Consider the following 19,844-nt stretch of genomic DNA (forward strand, 5'->3'; position numbering starts at 1 on the left):
AAAATTGTAGGAAACCAAAATTGGTTAAGATTTGATATTTTAATCCATGTCCAATTAGGATTTATAGTCAAATTAGTATAAGAATAGGTTTTTCTGTTTTGAGTTAAAGTAGGTTTTATATTATTATATATAGAGTACCGCTGTTGGGGTGTACAAGCTTAGGGTTGGTTCGGATTTTTTAAACACCAAACCAAACCAATTATGTCGGGTTTTTAAATTTATACACCAAAACAAACCAATAAAATTCGGGTTTTTCAACCTCGGGTTGTCTCGGGTTATTCGGTTTTCTCGGGTTATTCGGGTTTTTTTCCGGAGTAGTCTTGATACAAAACATATAACTTTTACTTCAAATATTTCTTTAGTCATAGTAAGAACAACTATGTAATTAAGGTGTTTAATAAGAAAATAACACAAAATGTGAGAAGAGTGATGATATTGTATTAAAATATTCAACAAAAGATAATAAAATCGGTTAAAATAAATATTGCTAATTAATAAGCCATAAAGAAAATGACCATAATCTAAAACTACTAAGTCATGCTAAAATAAGTACGGCTAATTAGTATTATTTACATGACAAGAAAAAAAACTTAAGTTATGCATTTTCACTCTCTAAACCAATTATGCAAAATTAAAGAATAGATATCCAACATTATTGTCATTCCTAGTGATAAATTGAATTTCTTTTGTTAGTAGTAGTGTTGAGTTGGTTTTGATTTGGACTTTATATGAGTTGCTAACATCCATAGGATATAAAACTTATTCGCATTCAAAATTCTAAGTTCAAGCTCGAATAATATGATAATAGATTAAAAACTACGAAAAAAATTTAAGAAATATTTATAAATTACATTACAAATAAATATTTTTATGTATAAAATATTTTAAAAATTGAATACACGTAATGTCGGGTTGGTTTGGTTCGGTTTGACTTTTTTTTAACTAAAACCAAACCAAACCAAACCAATTATGATCGGTTTTTTTTTCAACACCAAACAAGTCAAACCAAACCTTTGGTCGGGTTTTTTTCTCGGTTTGACTCGGTTTATCGGTTTGGTGCGGTTTGTCGGTTTACTTTGTACACCCCTCGTCGCTATTTATTTTATATTGAGGAGATTGTAGAGAGCATTCAGAGATTCATAGAATTTATCAATAGAATATTCTCCTTCAAATTGGTATCAGAGCTTCTACGATCCTGGTAGAAAATCAAAGAGCTTCCGCTGCTGGCGGGCGGCTATGACTCATATATGCCGCCCGTCTGGCCAATGATGATGATGTTGGCAAACGTCGGGCTAATGATATGCATGAAAAGCAATCATGCTGAGAAGGACTAACAAATTGTTGCAAGTTTAAAGAGATGCAAGAAAATATGCACAAGAGGAACAAACTGTCTTCTCTAGAAGTCGGAGAAGTGGGTTTAAAAAAAATTGGGTGTTGATGAGAAAGTGCATCAAGAAGTTGAAATGTTGGAGAGAAAGTGCTCCAACGATTGTGAAAGTTGAAGAGAAAGTGCTTCAATAATTGAAGGTTGGTGAGAAAGTGCATCAACAAAATTGGAATGTTGGAGAGAAAGTGCTCCAACGATTATGAAGGTTGAAGAGAAAGTGCTTTAACAATTGAAGGTTGGTGAGAAAGTGCATTAACAAAATTGGAATGTTGAAGAGAAAGTGCTTCAACATTCAAAGGTTGGTGAGAAAGTGCATCAACAAATTGGAATGTTGGAGAGAAAGTGCTCCAACGATTATGAAGGTTGAAGAGAAAGTGCTCCAACGATTATGAAGGTTGAAGAGAAAGTGCTTCAACAATTGAAGGTTGGTGAGAAAGTGCATCAACAAATTGGAATGTTGGAGAGAAAGTGCTCCAACGATTGTGAAGGTTGAAGAGAAAGTGCTCCAACGATTGTGACGGTTGAAAAGAAAGTGCCTCAACAAATTGGAAGATAGTGAGTGACGGTTGAAGAGAAAGTGCTTCAACGATTGATGGGTTGGAAACAAGTGCCTCGGCAATTTGAAGATTGCGACAAGTGGATCAAGAATTAGATATACAATTTTGAATTACGGGAGAATGTCGGAAATAATAATTCAAAATTGTAGGAAACCAAAATTGGTTAGGATTTGATATTTTAATCCAGTGAATACTTTAATCTGCTCATTATTGATTTAACTTACATTCATCCATGAATTTAACTGATGTCTCATATTTATATTCATCCGTGATTTCAACTGATGTTTCATCGGTTTTTTCAAGTTTATTCATGATTTTTGGCCAGTCATATAGGCACAATTATCCTTGCTAACTAATGAAAAAAAAAAAAAAAAAGTCATGTGCTCTTTTCAAGGCTTTGCGTTCCGAGTTATCATTGCTTCTTGACAACATTCTTACTTTCACAAGGAATAAAGGTTTTTGCTTTTGTGCTCTACTGAGTATGCAATAAAACGAGTTTGGGGTTTATCTTTAAAATTTTTTGGCTGCTTTCACTGACAATTTAATTCATGTGTAGTGAATCATGTAATGTATTTTTAATTATCAAAAATATCTGCAAAGTTGATACAATTACATTTCATACGGGCGAACTTCTAACTAGAAGTTGGAAACGTTGACGTGGCCAATTAACTTCCTCAAATTTCTGCTCTTCTGGTCTTGATTAATTGCTTTTGTAGGTGTATTGTATTTTTGGGTATATGCTTTGGTCTTCTTGATTATTGTTGTTAATGTTTGTGTGTGACTATTATGAGAACAAATTTTTTATACTAATTAAAAGATGAGAAATGTCAGTAGCAGTGGAATTCATTTTTCTCAGCCGCCTCTACAACTGCCTATGTCTACTTGTGCTCAATATACACAATTGCTTCTTCATGTTGTTTCTAACTAACCATGTCCATTTTGTCATTTAGTTTTAAAGTTGGATTATTGGAATGAAATATGCTTGTAAGGAGGATTTAGAGAAACATCAAAGCCAATCAATCTTTTGACAAAGAAGACTAGGACTGACACCACCACTCTATTTCCTTGATATCTGGCAATAAGGTGATGAAAAACCTCATGAACAGTGCATCATTGTGGGAGTTCGATCGGTTTAACTATAGTTGTAAATACCTCTGCTTGAATTCTGGTAAGCACTGGAATTTTTTCCATTCCGGGGCAGTTGGGCCGTGAAAGATTTTTCTTACTTTCCTGTGTACTTAAATTATAATGAAGAGAGTTCAAATGATTCAAGGCTAGCTTGGTAGGAGTTTCATCTGTCATTTAATTATATCTCTCCAATATTCTACGACTTGGACACAGTAAAAGCATTAATTGCTACTTTTGTTGATTCTCATGTAATAACGAATTAGACACGTATCATTTTTGCATATATGAGGTGCCATATGCTTGATTCCTGCTATGTGTAGTTTTAATTTGCTAAAAATGTTGTTGCTATAGCTTTATTATTGATTAGATTTTGCAATAGATGTTCATTTCTGTAGTTGGTTCTTATTGAATATCGTCTGGCTGTTTGGTACTTCAAGCTGTCCAAAGTCATCTGCATTGAAAAATATTGTTTTTGATGATGGTATTAACAACCAGAACATTTATACTATGCTCAGCATGCTGTTTTCCTCTATAAACAAATGGTTTATTTCACTAATACTTGCATAAAGAGTATACTTCATATCATACTAATATAACCCATTTGCATAAACAAAAGTCTATTGGAGCAGAATCCAATTTGAAGTAAAACAAAACTCTATTGCAGCCAATTCTAGTTTGATTGTTAGTAGAAAATCTTTGACATATAAGTAACAGTTACTGGTAACCATGCTCTACATGGAAAACTTACCTTCACAATATTTATCCCGGACCATTTTTACGATAAATTTTCAGTTTGGGCACTGCGTGCATCAGGGAGATAGGGATAAAATTGATCAAGGGTCACTACTCAACAATATTAGTTTTTGCAGAATCCACCTTTTGAGTTATTTTTAATAGTTACGGTTTAGGAAAAGATCATTTGGTAAATTTAAATGAGGTATTTCAAGACCGCGCAAAGCGTGGTTATATTTACTAGTATAGGTATAAATATACACTTCTCCGATAGCAAAATACTAGTAATCAAAATGAAGATGACATTTGGGAATCAAAATGGCAGATGACTCACATCACCTCACTAGAGGAAACGGGGCTTCACCATTAACTTCATTAGGTAATGAAGAAACTCAAAAGATAATCCTCAAATTACATAATAATAACCAAGCATCAATCAGTAGATCGATTGTGCACACGTAATTAAAACCATAAATAAGCATAGAGTACTATAATACGAACTACATAATTTGAAAATGTGTAGAAAGCGAGTTAGACCTCATTTGTTTGCACTTAATGGAGGTCTGAATCTGAATGGTTCAGCTCTAAGCCCATTAAGTGCATTTGTTTTTTTACCAAATCTAACCACCGAATACGTTCTAAAACATCGACCGAATCAGATCTTGTACCGTAAGCGGAAACCATTCAGACAATTGCTCTTTTATTTTCTTTAATGTTAAATCTAATTATTATAAACTTCTTTTCTTCTCCGATAATCACCCTACAGAACCACTACATCTACTACTAATAACCTCCATCTTCATTTCACGTCTACCTCTTCATCAAATTGGTGGAAGCAATGATTTATATTAACTTCCATTAGTTACTATTTCCTCTTCCTAATCATCACACTACCATTGGCCAGAAAAATATATAAGCGAAATCCATTGACAAGAAAATCAAGCCGATGAGTCAATGTCTCAATGCTAGATTGATTATAATTACTGATCATCCGATGGAAACAATCATGAACAAGATCTAGAAAACCTTTGAACTTCTCCGGAAAACGCATTGATGATAATCGTTTCACCCAGTATTGATACCACCCACCACCACCTTGACGGTGGTGTTTCTTGTTCGATTACGATGGCAAAAATTGTGGGTTCCTAATAAAGTCAAAGGCAAGGGGTGGATTTTGAGGATTTGGAAAAATAAATGGGTTAAAAATTGGATGCGTTTTCTTTTTCTTTGAAATTTGAGTTTTGGAGCTCAAGATTGATTTCAATGGAGGTCAAAGTTCGCTATCCTGGTGGATGTACAAGACTACGGCAATGAGATCTATATGTCGTGTCCGACACTAGTTAAGAGTTGATATTTTCCCTCTTTTGATTATGTTTATTAATTTAAAAATAAAATAAAATTATATTCATTCCGATGTTAAAAAACAAACGGTCTCAATTATTTAATATTCAGATGTATGGATAACATCTTAATAATTCAGATCTGTATTCAGATTCAGACGTCTTATTTAATCTTAAACGGTCTCAATTATTTAATCTTCTTCCTTTTCATCCTTCACTTTAGGATCTTTCAAATTGATCATGGAGGATGTGATGTTCTTCATATAGACCCCAATACTCTCAATGCCAAAACCATTTGCTCTGCCGTAAAACCCGCCAAATAAACCCCTTATTCCAATGTGAAGGTTAAAGTATCCATCATCTCCTGACGGGGTCCCAAATGGTCCATAGGAACCCTTGTTTGGTACCAAATTTTATAGTGCTCATATATTGAATGTTCACAGAACCACTTACCGAAGCAACATTCTCTGACGGATAATCAAAGATAACTGCAGCGTAGCTGTAAGCAGTTTCAGAAAGACCATGCCTGTTTGACTTAACTAAGTTGCCATTTTCATAGAAAAGAAACTGAGGTGCAATAACTGTGTGGTTGTTGTAGTAAACATAAATCCCAACAGCTTGGTCTCGTCCCTTTTCATCTCAATTGTATCCACCACTTGCTACATTCTCTGCCCCAACTTTAGTCATATCCATATTATATTCTCTTGTTTATGAATAATTGGAGTGTTGGAAAATCTAGTTATATATAGAGGAGTTAATTCCAACTTCTAAACAACTTTTTTGGTCATATAGATTAGCACTCGGATCGAAGCCTGTTCACTATAACACGTCGATACGTTTCTTTTTCTATCTCGAAACTAGGAGCCACGCTTGTTTTCTCTGTTTCAATTTAATATTCGTGGTCATTAATTGAATCAGTTTTCTATACTGTGTTCCTATTACTGTTTTTCTTTTTTTGGATAAATCGAAATATATCCCTGTTGATTAAGTGAAAGCATTATGTATAGTGCAAGATAAGCTCGAGAGTTTTAAGGCTAATTTAACTTGCGACCGAAATCAAGATAGGCTCGGATGAGATGGCTCTTTACATATAGAGATCTCTCATCTTAATAAAAATTCATATTTCCTTACAAAACTGCATTTACACTTTTATAAATGGAAATTAACGGATGAGATGGCTCTTTACATCTTACTCCCTCGTCTCAAATTATATATCGTGGTTATTTAAAAATGGTTGTCTAAAATTATTTATCGTTTTAAGAGTTAAAGCAAAACTAATAACTGGTATTTTTTTCTCATTTGACCCTTAATAGAATTTTTCTTGAAAACTACAGACCCTTTTGATTATGGGGTGTTATTATTCTTATTCAAGTACAAACAGGAGGTCAGCCTTGTTAATATCATTGGCAATTGCATATACTCCACCGAATGCATTTACAAACTCCACAGATTTGCATTTACATAGTACTAATGTCAATAATGGGATGACACATAGTTTGAGTAAACATTTAGTGGCGAGAGTTAACGTAAAATCTCCTCTGTCGTAAACTCACTAAATATCACAAGCAAAAGGTGACACTGAAACAAAAATCTAATATTCTCTATCACTCGATCTGATAGTCCCTCCCATTTACGCATTCCGCAACAAAATAGTCAGTTTAACTAATTTAAGGACATAAATTAAGATTAGACTAACTCAACATTTGGAACTAAAATTAGATAACTGAAAATATGAAACGTACTAATTGCAATTCCTGTTATATCAATATGGTGAAAAAATATTAAGATATTGGTAGTATAGTTGTTTGACTGGAGTAATAATATTTAGAGTTCAGGGCACACCAGATGGAGTGAGTATACTTCTCATTTGACTGGGGCGGTTGAGGACAATTTTGTATTTTACAAGACTTTCGGTGCAAAAGTTGACAACTTTTAAAGTACAATTGCTGATGTTATAAATGGTGGCGTTCCACCTAAGACTTTAAGACTTGCGATCGTTCGTCAAATTAAGTTTGGGCCTTTTAGCCATGTATTACAGTATAGAAAAAGTGACGTTTATTATTTTGCAACAAACTAAGGAAGTTAGTGTGCAAATCATTAAATTATACCCTTCTCCGAAAGCACAATGCTAGTAAAGAAGGTGACATTTGGGAATAAAAATTGCAGATGATTTAATTACCTCACTATATATATCATAGAAGAAACGGGGCTTCACTATTAACTTCTTAATAATATAAATCTCAAAGATAATCCTTACATAATTTGGAAATTTGTAATAGGTGAGTTAATCTTCTTCTTCTTTTTCGTTTTTAACCTTCACTTAGTCATGCCGGATGTGATGTTCAGCTTCATATAGACCCCAATACTCTCAATGCCATCGCGCTTCGTGCTGCCATAAAAACCCCCGAATAAACCTCGTCCTATCGGAAAGTTGAAGTGTTTGTACTCAGTTGAAAGTGTCCCAAATGGTCCATAGGAACCCTTGTTGGTAACAAATGTTATTGAGCTCAAATCTGGCATCCAGGGGCTCACAGAACCAATTATCGAAGTAAGATACTCTGACGGATAATCAAAGATAACTGCAGCGTAGTTTTCACGTTTATCAAAAACACCATGTCTGTTTGACTTAACAACGTTGCCATTTTCATAGAACACGAACTGAAGTGCAACAACTTTTTCTTCGTTGTAGAAAACATAAATTCCAGCAACTTGGTCCCGTCCCTTTTCATCCCAACTTGTTCCACCATGTCCTCCCGCTGGGTCAACTTTCATCATATGCATATTATATCCTCTTGTTTATTAATTGGAGTAGTTGGGAAATCTAGTTATATACTATACATAGAGGAGTTAATTTCAACTTTAAAACAAGTTTCTGAGTCATATTAATTAGCAGTTGGAGCCTTTATATTGTCACACGTCGGTACGTTTCTTCTTCTATCTCGAAACTAGTAGGTGTCGAGCTTAGTTTCTCTCTTTCATTTTAATTTTGGTGGCTCATTGAATTAAAGTTTATAATACCGTATTCCTATTATTGATTTAGTTTTTCCTTTTCGTAGTGCAAGAAATGAGGAACCTTGAAGAGAGTTAAGGCTAATCGACTAAAATCAAGATCTCCAGTGGCGTTACAGATTAAAGAAATTGCACTTCAAAAAATAGGAAATGATCTCTTTAATTTTTGCCCTTCAAATGGGCTGGTTTTAACTTTTTCCCTTCAACAATCGAAATAATGCCATGAGTCATAAATTTTTTAGTCATGAGGAGCATAACTTATAGGACATTATAAGGGGCTAAAACTAAAAACCAGCACAAAGGGCCGTCATTGCCAATGACCCTTACAGATTTGCAAAATGGTATGTATCCTCAGGTCTCAAATTTTAGTCGTTTTGCCAATCCAAATTTGTTACAAATTCTTTTATTTTTTATAACAAGAGATCATTGAGTACTCTTTTTAAGTTTGCCAAACCAAATTTGTTTAATTTTTATTTTTATTTTTTATGTTTCAATTAGTATTATTTTAACTAAGTTTACCACATGATACAGGAAATACGCATTGTGTGCTATTAAGCCACTATCTATAATGCGAATTTATCATGAAAAGTTAGCGGAAATATTGGATGTCGTTAATTAGCTCTATAATTAAACCAAAATTAAGGAAAATGTAAAAGCAAAAACATTGAATTGTACGACGGTCTCTCTTCTCTCAACCTTGTCTATTCAGCTTTTTTAAGCAAGCACAGAAGCCTTTTTTACCACCAAAAATAAAAAAAATGGAACCCAAAAGTCTTTTTTCACTCTAAATTCAAAATAAGGTTTTCTTGAATTCTCTAAATATCGCAAGCAAACGTACATACATTATTGATGTATAACTTCTCAATTGAAAAATAGAATTAGAGCAGTTAATTTTCAACAAGAAAAGAGGCACCACTTTGGGAACACATGAACTGAGAATATATCCTCAATCTTATCACTCTCATTTATTCTTCTCCTTTGACTTGATTAGCAGTATTCAATTTAGAGTTTACGATCGGCATGCCAAACACTCTTACAGTAATTTTTCCCATCTATAGTTTAGTCTTTTGTATTTTGTATTGGGTTCTTCTATTCAATCTTAAGTAACAATTAATATCAAAGCAGATTGATCAATTTGACGCTGCAACTCAAATTAAAAAGAACATTGACAATGAATTTATAGATTGAATGAACTCTTCCATTTAATAGGTTAACTGTTTTTGCTAGGCCTTGTGTTAAGTCAATAACATAAGGGTTCCACTGTTTTTTTGTTTGCCTGCTATTTTCTTCTTTGACAATAAATGATGTTGCACTTTTCTTTTCGTCTCATCTTATGGTACCAATCATAATGAAAATAATAGTACAGGGCAATTGGTCGAAGATTTTTCCTCATTGGATAAGCACATGGTTCGGAAAGTTTTTGTTAGTCGCCTATGGTGTCTGTACATAGTTTAACAAAACTAGACAAAATCAAAACTTTGAGTAGTAGATTACAATTAGTAGCCAAAAATAATAATTTGACCGACTAAATTTAGTGTATACATCTCCAACGGTATGCACCGTTGTTTTCTTTGTTCTTAATTAATTGTGACAGCCAATTTAGGCCAAGTGGTCTCAGCATTTACATTTCCAGCAAATTTTCGAGTCCTTCGAGTTTTCAGACTTGGCCCAGCTGATTTCCAACTTGCCTACCATCTTTCATATTCATATTTCCATAGCAACATTTATTAGTAGGTGTTTGGACCATTGAAGAAGTCAGAAATTTTGTCAAGAAGATTTGAAATATATCCATATACAATATACTATAGTTTTCCGGCAAAAGATATTCAACTGACTACTCTTCGCCGGATGTAGTCTTGCCCCTTGTTTGGACTATATTTGGTTGGATTAGGAAAATGATTGACATTAAAGAAGAGTGTTTGCAAATTGTTTTTTTTTTTTTTTTTTTTTTTTTGAATATGACTTCACTTGAAAATAAAATAAAATTGGCGAAATAGAAAATTTGTGAGTAGAAACCATTATTTAACTTGAAATATTCTCCAAACAAGTATTTTGAAAATTTTAAATATCGAAGTTTAGGTTTTTGTATTATTGGCCAAACCAATATCAAGCTGTTCAATTAATATTTGTAGTACTGAAATAACAAATGACCCAAATTAAATGGGCGCTTAAATACTTCTGAGAGTCCGAAACCAAAATGACCCATTAAAAGAGGGGTTGAACCAAAATACCAAAAAAAAAAAAGTGTAAAAAAAGTACCTTTAACGCAATATTTTACTGCGTTAAAGGACTTAACCGTAACAACGCGGTTAAGTCCTTTAGCCCAATAAAGAGATGTAGTCCTGCCCCTTGTTTGGACTATATTGGGTTGGATTAGGAAAATGAAATATTTGAAATTGACATTAAAGAAGAGTGTTTGCAAATTGTATTTTTTTTTTTTTTTTGGATATGACTTCACTTGAAAAAATAGAAGTTGGCGAAATAGAAAATTTTTTAGTAGAAACCATTATTTAACTTGAAATATTCTCCAAACAAGTATTTTGAAAATTTTAAATATCAAAGTTTAGGTTTTTGTATTATTGGCCAAACCAATGTCAAGTTGTTCAATTAATATTTGTAGTACTGAAATAACAAATGACCCAAATTAAATGGGCGCTTAAGTACTTCTGAGAGTCCGGAACCAAAATGACCCATTAAAAGAGGGGTTGAACCAAAATACCCCAGAAAAAAAAAGTGTGACAAAAGTAAATACTGCGTTAAAGGACTTAACCGTAACGGCGCGGGTAAGTCCTTTAGCACAGTAAAATACTGAGTTAAAGGAGCTCTTCCTTTTTTTTTTTTTTTTTTTTTTCTTTTGGTTAAACTCCTTTTTCTTTTACATTTTCACACCTTTTTACGTATTTTAGTCATAAATTAATCATGCTTCGAGACTCCGAAATTTGAATATTTTATATAGAACCCTGCTTATTTTTGTGCGATTAATAAGGTAGGCTCAATACATCAAGGATAAGCAAAACTTCGGATTGTCGTTTTAGTGGTTGAAAAGTGCTCGAAGTCCATTTTTGTTTGAAGACTTGTTGTCATTAGCTTTAAGTTATTTATGTTTTAGGGTTTAGATTTAAGCGTATTAGTTTATAGTCAAAATTGCATCATTCATACCAATCCGAAAATAATTAAATTGCATCATTCATAACAATATGAAAATACTTAAACTTGTTCATTAATAACAAACCCAAACTTATTAAAATACAATCATCAAAGAAAGAAAAAACTTAAAATACATTGATCAATTCAAGCCCTTGAGTTGATCTTCCGCCACCACCGCGAGATGTGCCGCCACCACGAAAGTTTCCTCCGCCGCAAAAGGTACTTCCACTGCGAGATGTATTTTGAACACCATGCCGTAAGGGACATTTACGCTTATCATGACCAACATAATTACAAAATGAGCATTTTTTAGTGTATCTCCCTGGTGGAACATCCATTTCATTAGGAATACGGGAGTATGCTTTCTTTTTGAATTTACGGATAAATGCTTTATTTGCAACCATGGAAAATGGCTCCGGTGGCCAATAACTCTCACTACCAAGTGGGTAGAACCTTCCAGCATACGTTTTTGCATAATTTTCAAGTGTATATTCCTTAGCCATGTACATGGAGGCGTTCTTTCCCACTGTGATAAAACACTTGAAGGCATGAGAACATGGCATGTGATATGTTTGCCACTTGCCACATGTGCATGTTCTTGGAGATCAAATTGTGTGGACGCTACCTCCTTTACGATGGTGCACACTTGTTGTGAGTTCAAATATGCGCTCTGCATAGTTGTACTCCATCCGGTCATGTTGCTGAGCCTTAAATTTGTGATACTCGAACAATTGTGACGGTTTTGGCATCCATTTTAGACCGTCTGCCGCAAGTCCTTTAGCCTCTTTTGATCTGACGAACCGCTTCACAACCTGCTTAAAAATCATTCTCACTATTGCGGTGACGGGTAGTCCCCATGCATATTTCAACAAGCCATTGAATGACTCAGAGTTGTTTATTTTCAGCATCCCCCATCGCCTATCTACATCCTGGTGTAATGTCCATTTGTCTTTATTAATTGTATTCAACTAGCGGAAGGCTTCCTCATCCGCCCGCCTAATAATCTTCATCTGCGCAGTGAAACTTCTTCTCCTGGTGCTCTGTTGCAGCCGCCCACATCCAATTCCAAAGTGCTGGGCTTCGATATGCCTTTTGGAAGTTTGCCTTCAAATGCCTTAAACAAAAACGATGGTAGGCAAAGGGCGGCTGCCACCCATGCAAATGAAACATATTGCTCAATATGCCAGCATTTCTGTCTGATATAACACATATGCCCATACGATCCTTAATAACGTGTTGCCTCAAGTAGTTCAAAAACAGACCCCACGTCTTTGTGCTCTCATAAGCTGTAATTGCAAAAGCTAGAGGGAATATAGATCCATTTGCATCCATTCCAACTGCAATTAGCAGCTTTATGTCGTATACTTCGTATATATGTGTTCCATATATTGATATTACTGGCCGACAATGAGCAAAACCATCAATGTATGGTTTGAATGTCCAAAACACAAACTCAAAAATATTACGGTCACACAAGGCTTCGATTTGAGCTTCCATTCAACAACAGTTCCAGAATTGAAGTGTTGTAGAGCCGCCATGTATCTCGGCAACGTCTTGAAAGAGCCCTCCTAATTGCCATAGACTATCTCATGTGCACGCCCACGCTCAAGATACGCCTTCCACCTACTAATGGTTTTGCTATATACTTTCAGGACGGCTGTAATACATTCTTTAATTTTGTACCCGGAGAAGTTGAAATATCAGCAGATAGCAACAACGAACATCGTATTAACATCAAAATTAAAATAAACTTAGGCGAAGGGGATAATCCGTCAAAGAATCATCGTCTACAATATGCCACTGTCCATAACTAACTACACCTTGCGGTGTAAATGATATTGGATATCTTCCAATTATAGTTTAATCAAAATCTCCCCTACTCACTTTTAGTTTACTATATAAGGCTTGGAGTAGTTTTGAGTATTTTAAATTAAGTGGAAACTTAACACAATATTTTGGGAGAGAGTCATAACGCAAACTATTATCCTCGAATATAATTTCTCCGTCCCAGAATAAAGAAACCCTAATAATTGGAACATCTTCCATTTTTGTCTAATTTAGGAGTACAAAATGTAGAATTTGGATGAAACTTAGAAATTGTGTTTTCCTTTCATCCAAAATCCGTATTATATAAGGTTTGAATACGTTTGTATCATATAACGCATGCAATTAGTGTGTCCTGCAGTGTTACGTCAAGTCAAATCAAGTACGAATTGTGTTGCCAATCAGTGCAATGTTCAATCGGAGTTGTGCGTTTTATATATATATATATATATATACATATATATATATATATATATATGTGTGTTATACACCAACATGATTGACAACACAATGCACAAGTGTTTGATGCTAGGGAGTGTTATATAATGTAATTGACGAATAACTACCAACTGCACAAAATTGAGTTATTATGTCTTTTTTTTTAAAACTAATTTGGAGATATTAGTCATATTACAACGTTCTTTCCAAGAGACATATTCGAAGCAATGGGTAGGACATGAGAATTGGGTGAAGATTTTGAATACTCGAATAACCCAAATGAGAGATACAATCAACGTTACAACAATATGATGACAGATGAGTGGAATTGGCGTGTTAGGGAGGTTGCAGCACTGGAATTAAACTTTAGTAATTAGGGCTTAAACGCCCAAAAAAATCGTGCTATGTTAATGCCTCGTGGCACTCCACAAGAGTTGAATTTTGCTCTTAACCGTTTTCGTGAAGAGAACAATCGGATGAAAATATGTTGCCTCAGGGTAGAATATGGTCAACATGGTTACGTCAGATTCAGATCCAAGTGGGATTCGGACTGTAGATGTCCGATAACGATGATTCCCCATGATATTATTAATAGTTGTGCTGTATTAAATAAAGTTGGTGGGGTCATAGTCATGATCCCACAACCTATTGAGTTTGATACCTATCTATATAAGTAGCCTTTTGCTACTTAGTATCTACTTAAAATTCAATGTCGAATAGTAGAAATGTAGATTGGTAGGTATTTCTTCCAAAGGATTCGAATAGCAATGGTGATGACAACTCAAATCAAAGCAATTATTCCGGTGATTCCTCAACCCATAACAGTGACTTCGTGCTAGACGATTTCAAGCCCCACCTTTTAATAGAGTGTAATGACGATTTTCGCGAGCTGAAATATTAGAGAACTAACATCTACAGAAAGAAGATCTGTCTTAAGAAACCCAACATATTTATCTGAGGACGATATTGAAGACTTCAATTCTGATGATAATTAAGAATATTGTGATTTTAGTTATATGTTTAATTTATGATGATGTTGTTAATTTGAAGAATATTAGTATGTTTAGTTTTGCATTGAGTCAAGGGCATGAATTAATGAATGTATTTTAAGTTTTTTCTTTCTTTGATGATTGATAACAAGTTTGGGTTTGTTATTAATGAACAATTAAGTTTAAATATTTTTATATTGTTATGAATGATGCAACTTTGACTAAAAAATAACGCGCTTAAATCTAAACCCTAAAACATAAATAACTTAAAGCTAATGACAACAAGTCTTCAAACAAAAATGGACTTCGAGCGCTTTTCAACCACTAAAACGACAATACGAAGTTTTGCGTATCCTTGATGTATTGAGCCTATCTTATTAATCGCACTAAAATAAGTAGGGTTCTATATAAAATATTGAAGTTCCGGAGTCTCGAAGCATGATTAATCTATGGCTAAAGTACGTAAAAAAGTGTGAAATGTAAAACAAAGAGAGTTTAGCAAAAAAAAAAAAAAAGGGAGCTCCTTTAACACAGTAAAATACTGCGCTAAAGGTACTTTTGTACCGCTTTTTTTTCTGGGATATTTTGGTTCAAGTCTTTTTTTTTCGAGTCATTTTGATTCCGGACTCTACTTCCGACTCAAGAGAATATTAGCGTATATTACTATTCGAGTCAAACAATTTTTTTAATCAGAATTTTAGATATTGTTGACTATAAAAAGTTATGATTCATAGCAGTACTTTTATGTGATTTGTAAGTTCCAAATTTGAAAAGTGAGATGCTTTTTACTCTTGGACCATAACCTCGTTATTTTTCCTTTGTGTACGTTCTGGAAGCTCATATGTAATAAATTAACAATATGACATTAAATGAGGTAAAGTATTTGACTTATATATATGGTTTACAATCATGATCAACATGCATGTAACAATGTAACTCATCAAAAATAGAAGTAATTGTATTGCTTTCATAACCAAAGTACATATCCACCTAGTAGCTAGTAATAATAACAAAGGTAATATTACAATGATCACATAATTTATTTCTTCCCCTTTTTTGGGGTTGAAAATAATTAATTCTTCAAGAATCATTAATAGTTACAATTCTAGGCACTTGAACTGGGAATTCATTAATTTCATCCATCCAAGGATTCTTTTCCTTAGAAGGATTAATAGTCCTTAGTGCACGCCACACAGCACTGTTACACTTAAATCCTGAACCAAATGCAATTTGCCATGTCCTATCTCCTTTCTTGATCCTCCCTTTAGCTTCAGTATATGCCAATTCATACCACAATGAACTACTCGAAGTATTACCAAATCTATAAAGTGTCATTCTTGACGGCTCCATATGCCATTGACTTAGTTCAAGATTCTTCTCTAACTCATCCAACACTGCCCTTCCACCAGCATGAATGCAAAAATGCTCGAACGCCAACTTAAAATCAGGAATATACGGTTTAATTTTCATCTTGAACACTTTCCTCGCGACTAATGTGATGAAAAATAGCAGTTGTTCGGACATTGGGAGTACTATTGGTCCGAGAGTCGTGATGTTGGTTTTTAAGGCCTCCCCTGCTACAGCCATTAGGTCTTTGGACAACGAAACACCGACTTTTTTGTTGTCGTCTTCTTCTTGGAACACACAGCCGTAGCTCTTGTCATCTGCACCCTTGTGTGTGCGTACTGTGTGGACGAGTTGGTACTTTGAACGGCGACGATCGGATGATTTATTCGATAGTAAAATTGCAGCACCTCCCATTCGGAAGATGCAATTTGAGACGAGCATTGATCTGTTGTTGCCAAAATACCAATTGAGTGTTATGTTCTCCATGCTGACTACTAGTGCATAAGAGTTGGGGTTCACCTGTTACGACGTGTGACATAACATATGAAAAGTTAGTAGTGACAAATTATTAATTACTAGAAATATTTTATAATGTAACTATTTTTAGAAAGGAATTTAAAGCACAATAGAAAGCTGATCAGTTCGGGTTCCCACATGGGAGGAAGTTAATATGGAAGACCTTTTTGAGTACAGCATTAAAAGCTAGCAGTTAGTAGATATTCGACATTAAATTGGGCATGTCTACTTGAACCTTTAGTTATGATAGGTTAATTCTTTAATACTGAATTCAGCAAAATCATGTCAGATTCATCGTTATGTCGATGATGGTCGAAAGCAAGCTAATTAATCAACTACGTCGATATCTCAAATTAGTTGGAATCAGATATATGAATTCTTTGTATCATTTCACTATATTCAAGTCCATTTTTTTCTCTTTAATTAAAGCAAATCAGAATTCTTTAAACTACAAGTTCTCTACATATCATACTACAAGTCTTTAACCAAAAATTAAAAGGATAAAAAAAGAACAAGAAAAGACGAGGTTTGATCGGATAATACCAAAACACACTCAAAAGTAACTTAATACTCTTGCAAAGGGGTAAAAAAGAGTTTACATTATATACAGTGCAAACATTTTTTACACTATCAATATAATTAATGTATTATAATTAGTTATTTACTTTATTATTCGAGTTTTCAAAGCATGTCTGTTATAAACAGTTACCCCGTTATGGCAGGTAACTTGATGATGCAAAAATGTTTACACTACTACCGAACTTAGAAAAGGTGTCTTCCAAGGGAACAAACCTGTAGCATCTGCTTGGCAAGGTCAATTGAAATTAATCCAGCACTACAGCCCATACCACCAAGATTGTAACTCATAATATTGCCTCTTAGCTTATAGTGATTAACAATCATGGCAGAAAGTGATGGAGTTGGATTAAACAAACTGCAATTCACCACAAGAATCCCAATATCCTTAGCCTTCACACCAGTTTTCTCCAATAATTCATCAATTGCACCAAACATAACCATCTCAGCTTCTTTTCTTGCCTCAGCCATGTTAGGATTTGGTGGCAATCTCAAAAGTGCCTCCGGAAAATACGTCTTTTGACCTAAACCAGACCTCTCCAGTATTTTCTTTTGGAAGGCCAAATTCTCCTCAGTGAAAATCTCGGCTTGTTTTGACCTATCCATGAATAACTCCTTAGGACACATAACATCAGGTTTAGGCTTGTAACACGAAAAATCGACTAGGTACACTTTTCGTGGCCTAGTCATAAAATAAAGTGTAGCCAAGAAAACCATTAGGGCTGAGCACAAAATAACTGTGACAAGATTGAATTTGAGTTGGTCCCATAATTGGACCACGTCTTCCACAGTTATTGTAGAAAGATGAACAGGTACAGCAAACAAAATTGGAACGAGGCACAAATACATAGCATGGCTAATCAAATAATGGTAGCCAAGTTTCACATATTTGAGCTTAACTGATAGGAGAAAATTTGGAAGTTTGTTACTACTTGTTTGTTCATGAGCATCAATTGAAACTCTTCCAGTTGACTCATCTCCCATTGTAAAATTTATTCACAAGAATGGAACCAACCCCACAAATCAATGAACTATAACTAGAGAAATAAGTGACTTTCTTGGATTTTTTCAAATGAAAACAAGAAGTACTCAAAGTGAGAAAAATAATGAGTTTTTAGCTTAAAGAGAATAAGACGACTAAGGAAGAAAGGTAGATGGAAAGAGAGGTGTGGAGAAAGAAAAAAGGGTTGTACGAGAATTTAAAGAGTTTATGGAGAATTAGGGGGGAGGGGTAGGGGTAGGGGTGGGTGGTGCAACTACCCCAATGAACTTTTAATTGTACTAGCGTAACATTCAATTTGCCAGAAGGAAAACTAGAGGCATTTTCCTGTATATGATTTTATATTTGGAATTTGACCCACACTCACCAACTATAATTTCTTCTTGGCCACCCTAAAATTTGTAGCCATAACTTGCACTTGCCTTGTCACATAAATTAAATCCCATGCTCAGTCAATTTATGTGAATTTATTTTATTGAACACGAAGTTAAATTAAGAAAAAAGAAAAAAACGTTTAGAACTCGTGGTCTTAAACATGTCATAATATTTGCGTTTTGATAGTTGTGATTTTAAACATGTCATAACATTTGTGTGTTAATAATCACTTCTCATTAATGGTAAAATGAGAGTTTAAATTAAATTATTTTAAAATCTGAAAAAAGAAATTAAATTATTTTAAAATCTGAAAAAAGACTATGTATTCTTTTTGAAACAGAACTAGCCAATATAACTTGATCATCCGAGCAATTAATTAGGCGACATTACCAAAGTATAGCATTTTTTAAGAGACTAGATTGGTCCTTTTGAGTGTCCCACCTTTTGTGTATCTAGGTTCTAATTAAATGTTGAAGTAACGGCAAGCCTCAGCTCTTGTTTTAATTACTCCCAACACCCTTTTGGTAAATGGAATTAAAATATTAATCCATGAGTATTATTCTGATTTTGCAAGATTCACACTGATGGGTAAAAAATATCTACATCAAATCACTTATATTATTTTCAATTATTTGAATATGTATTAAAAATCAAACAAGGTCAGAGTGTAATGTCAGTTTTTTTTTTTTTCAGCAAAAGGTTTTCTATGTGACTAAATTTGGAGTTCTTTGATTGCAAATACTCTTGACACTTAGGCTCGTTTGGTATGATGAATAAGCAAAAATAGTACTGGGATAAAAATTAATGCCGCCTTATCCTACGTTTGGTTGGAAAAAAACTCGGATAACTAATTCCGGGATTATAGTGTTTTTTTATTCCAACTTGAGGGTGGAATAACTAATCCCGGGATAAGTTGTTTCCAACCAAACGAGCCCTTAGTGGTCGTTTGGTACGTAGAAAGAATTATCCCATGATTATAATCCTGGGACTAATTTATCTCATATCTTGGGACTAATTTATCCCATCTAGGAGATGAGATAAAATAATCTCAGGATTAATGGAATAAGATGGGATATCCCATCTTTAAGTTTGTGATGCACTTTATACTTTGTTTGGTACAAGATATAAATTTATTCTGGATAAATTTATACCTTCTACCAAACATAACACAAAATTAATCAGTGCTGGATTGAAATAAGCAAGGCAAGCGAAGAACTTTTGATCCAAGTATAGGACATGTGAAAATAATAATACCACGAATTGACGTTCGAGACATTGAAGTTATGCACCCTTTCCAAATTAGGCACTTGCGACAAATCTTTTATATGTAATTAGCACGGTGTTTTTCTTCTTTTCATTAGGTCTTTTTTACCCCTTCCTAGGAGTTACCTATATATCATTTTGTTTTCTTAGTTATTCAAACTCACAATCTTAAAGGTGGAGGATGTTTACCATCCGAGCAACCCGCTCTTGTTCTTT

General features: G+C 34.1%; 2 protein-coding genes across 2 annotated transcripts; both read right to left on the minus strand.

The window, feature by feature from the left end:
- Positions 1-7,163: 7,163 nt before the first annotated feature.
- LOC132067949 (inactive protein RESTRICTED TEV MOVEMENT 1-like) lies at positions 7,164-8,086 on the minus strand. Its single transcript, XM_059461378.1, has one exon. It carries the CDS (start codon positions 7,923-7,925, stop codon positions 7,461-7,463), a length of 465 nt encoding a protein of 154 aa, XP_059317361.1. The 5' UTR covers positions 7,926-8,086; the 3' UTR covers positions 7,164-7,460.
- Positions 8,087-15,494: 7,408 nt separating this feature from the next.
- On the minus strand, positions 15,495-18,164 carry LOC132062919 (3-ketoacyl-CoA synthase 20-like). Its single transcript, XM_059455414.1, has 2 exons — positions 17,207-18,164; positions 15,495-16,417 (listed from the first exon to the last, which is right to left on the minus strand). The coding sequence occupies exons 1-2, from the start codon at positions 17,972-17,974 to the stop codon at positions 15,632-15,634; spliced, it is 1,554 nt and encodes a 517-aa protein (XP_059311397.1). The 5' UTR covers positions 17,975-18,164; the 3' UTR covers positions 15,495-15,631.
- Between the last annotated feature and the right edge of the window lie 1,680 nt (positions 18,165-19,844).

The sequence above is a fragment of the Lycium ferocissimum genome, chromosome 1 (genome assembly GCF_029784015.1).
Source record: "Lycium ferocissimum isolate CSIRO_LF1 chromosome 1, AGI_CSIRO_Lferr_CH_V1, whole genome shotgun sequence".
In the NCBI taxonomy this organism is placed as follows: Eukaryota; Viridiplantae; Streptophyta; class Magnoliopsida; order Solanales; family Solanaceae; genus Lycium; species Lycium ferocissimum.

Coding starts and splice junctions, on each gene's coding strand:
- LOC132062919 (XM_059455414.1), bottom strand. CDS start 17,974: ATGGGAGATGAGTCAACTGGAAGAGTTTCAATTGATGCTCATGAACAA. Junction 16,418..17,206: donor TTGCCAAGCAGATGCTACAG/GTTTGTTCCCTT, acceptor ACGTCGTAACAG/GTGAACCCCAACTCTTATGC.
- LOC132067949 (XM_059461378.1), bottom strand. CDS start 7,925: ATGCATATGATGAAAGTTGACCCAGCGGGAGGACATGGTGGAACAAGT.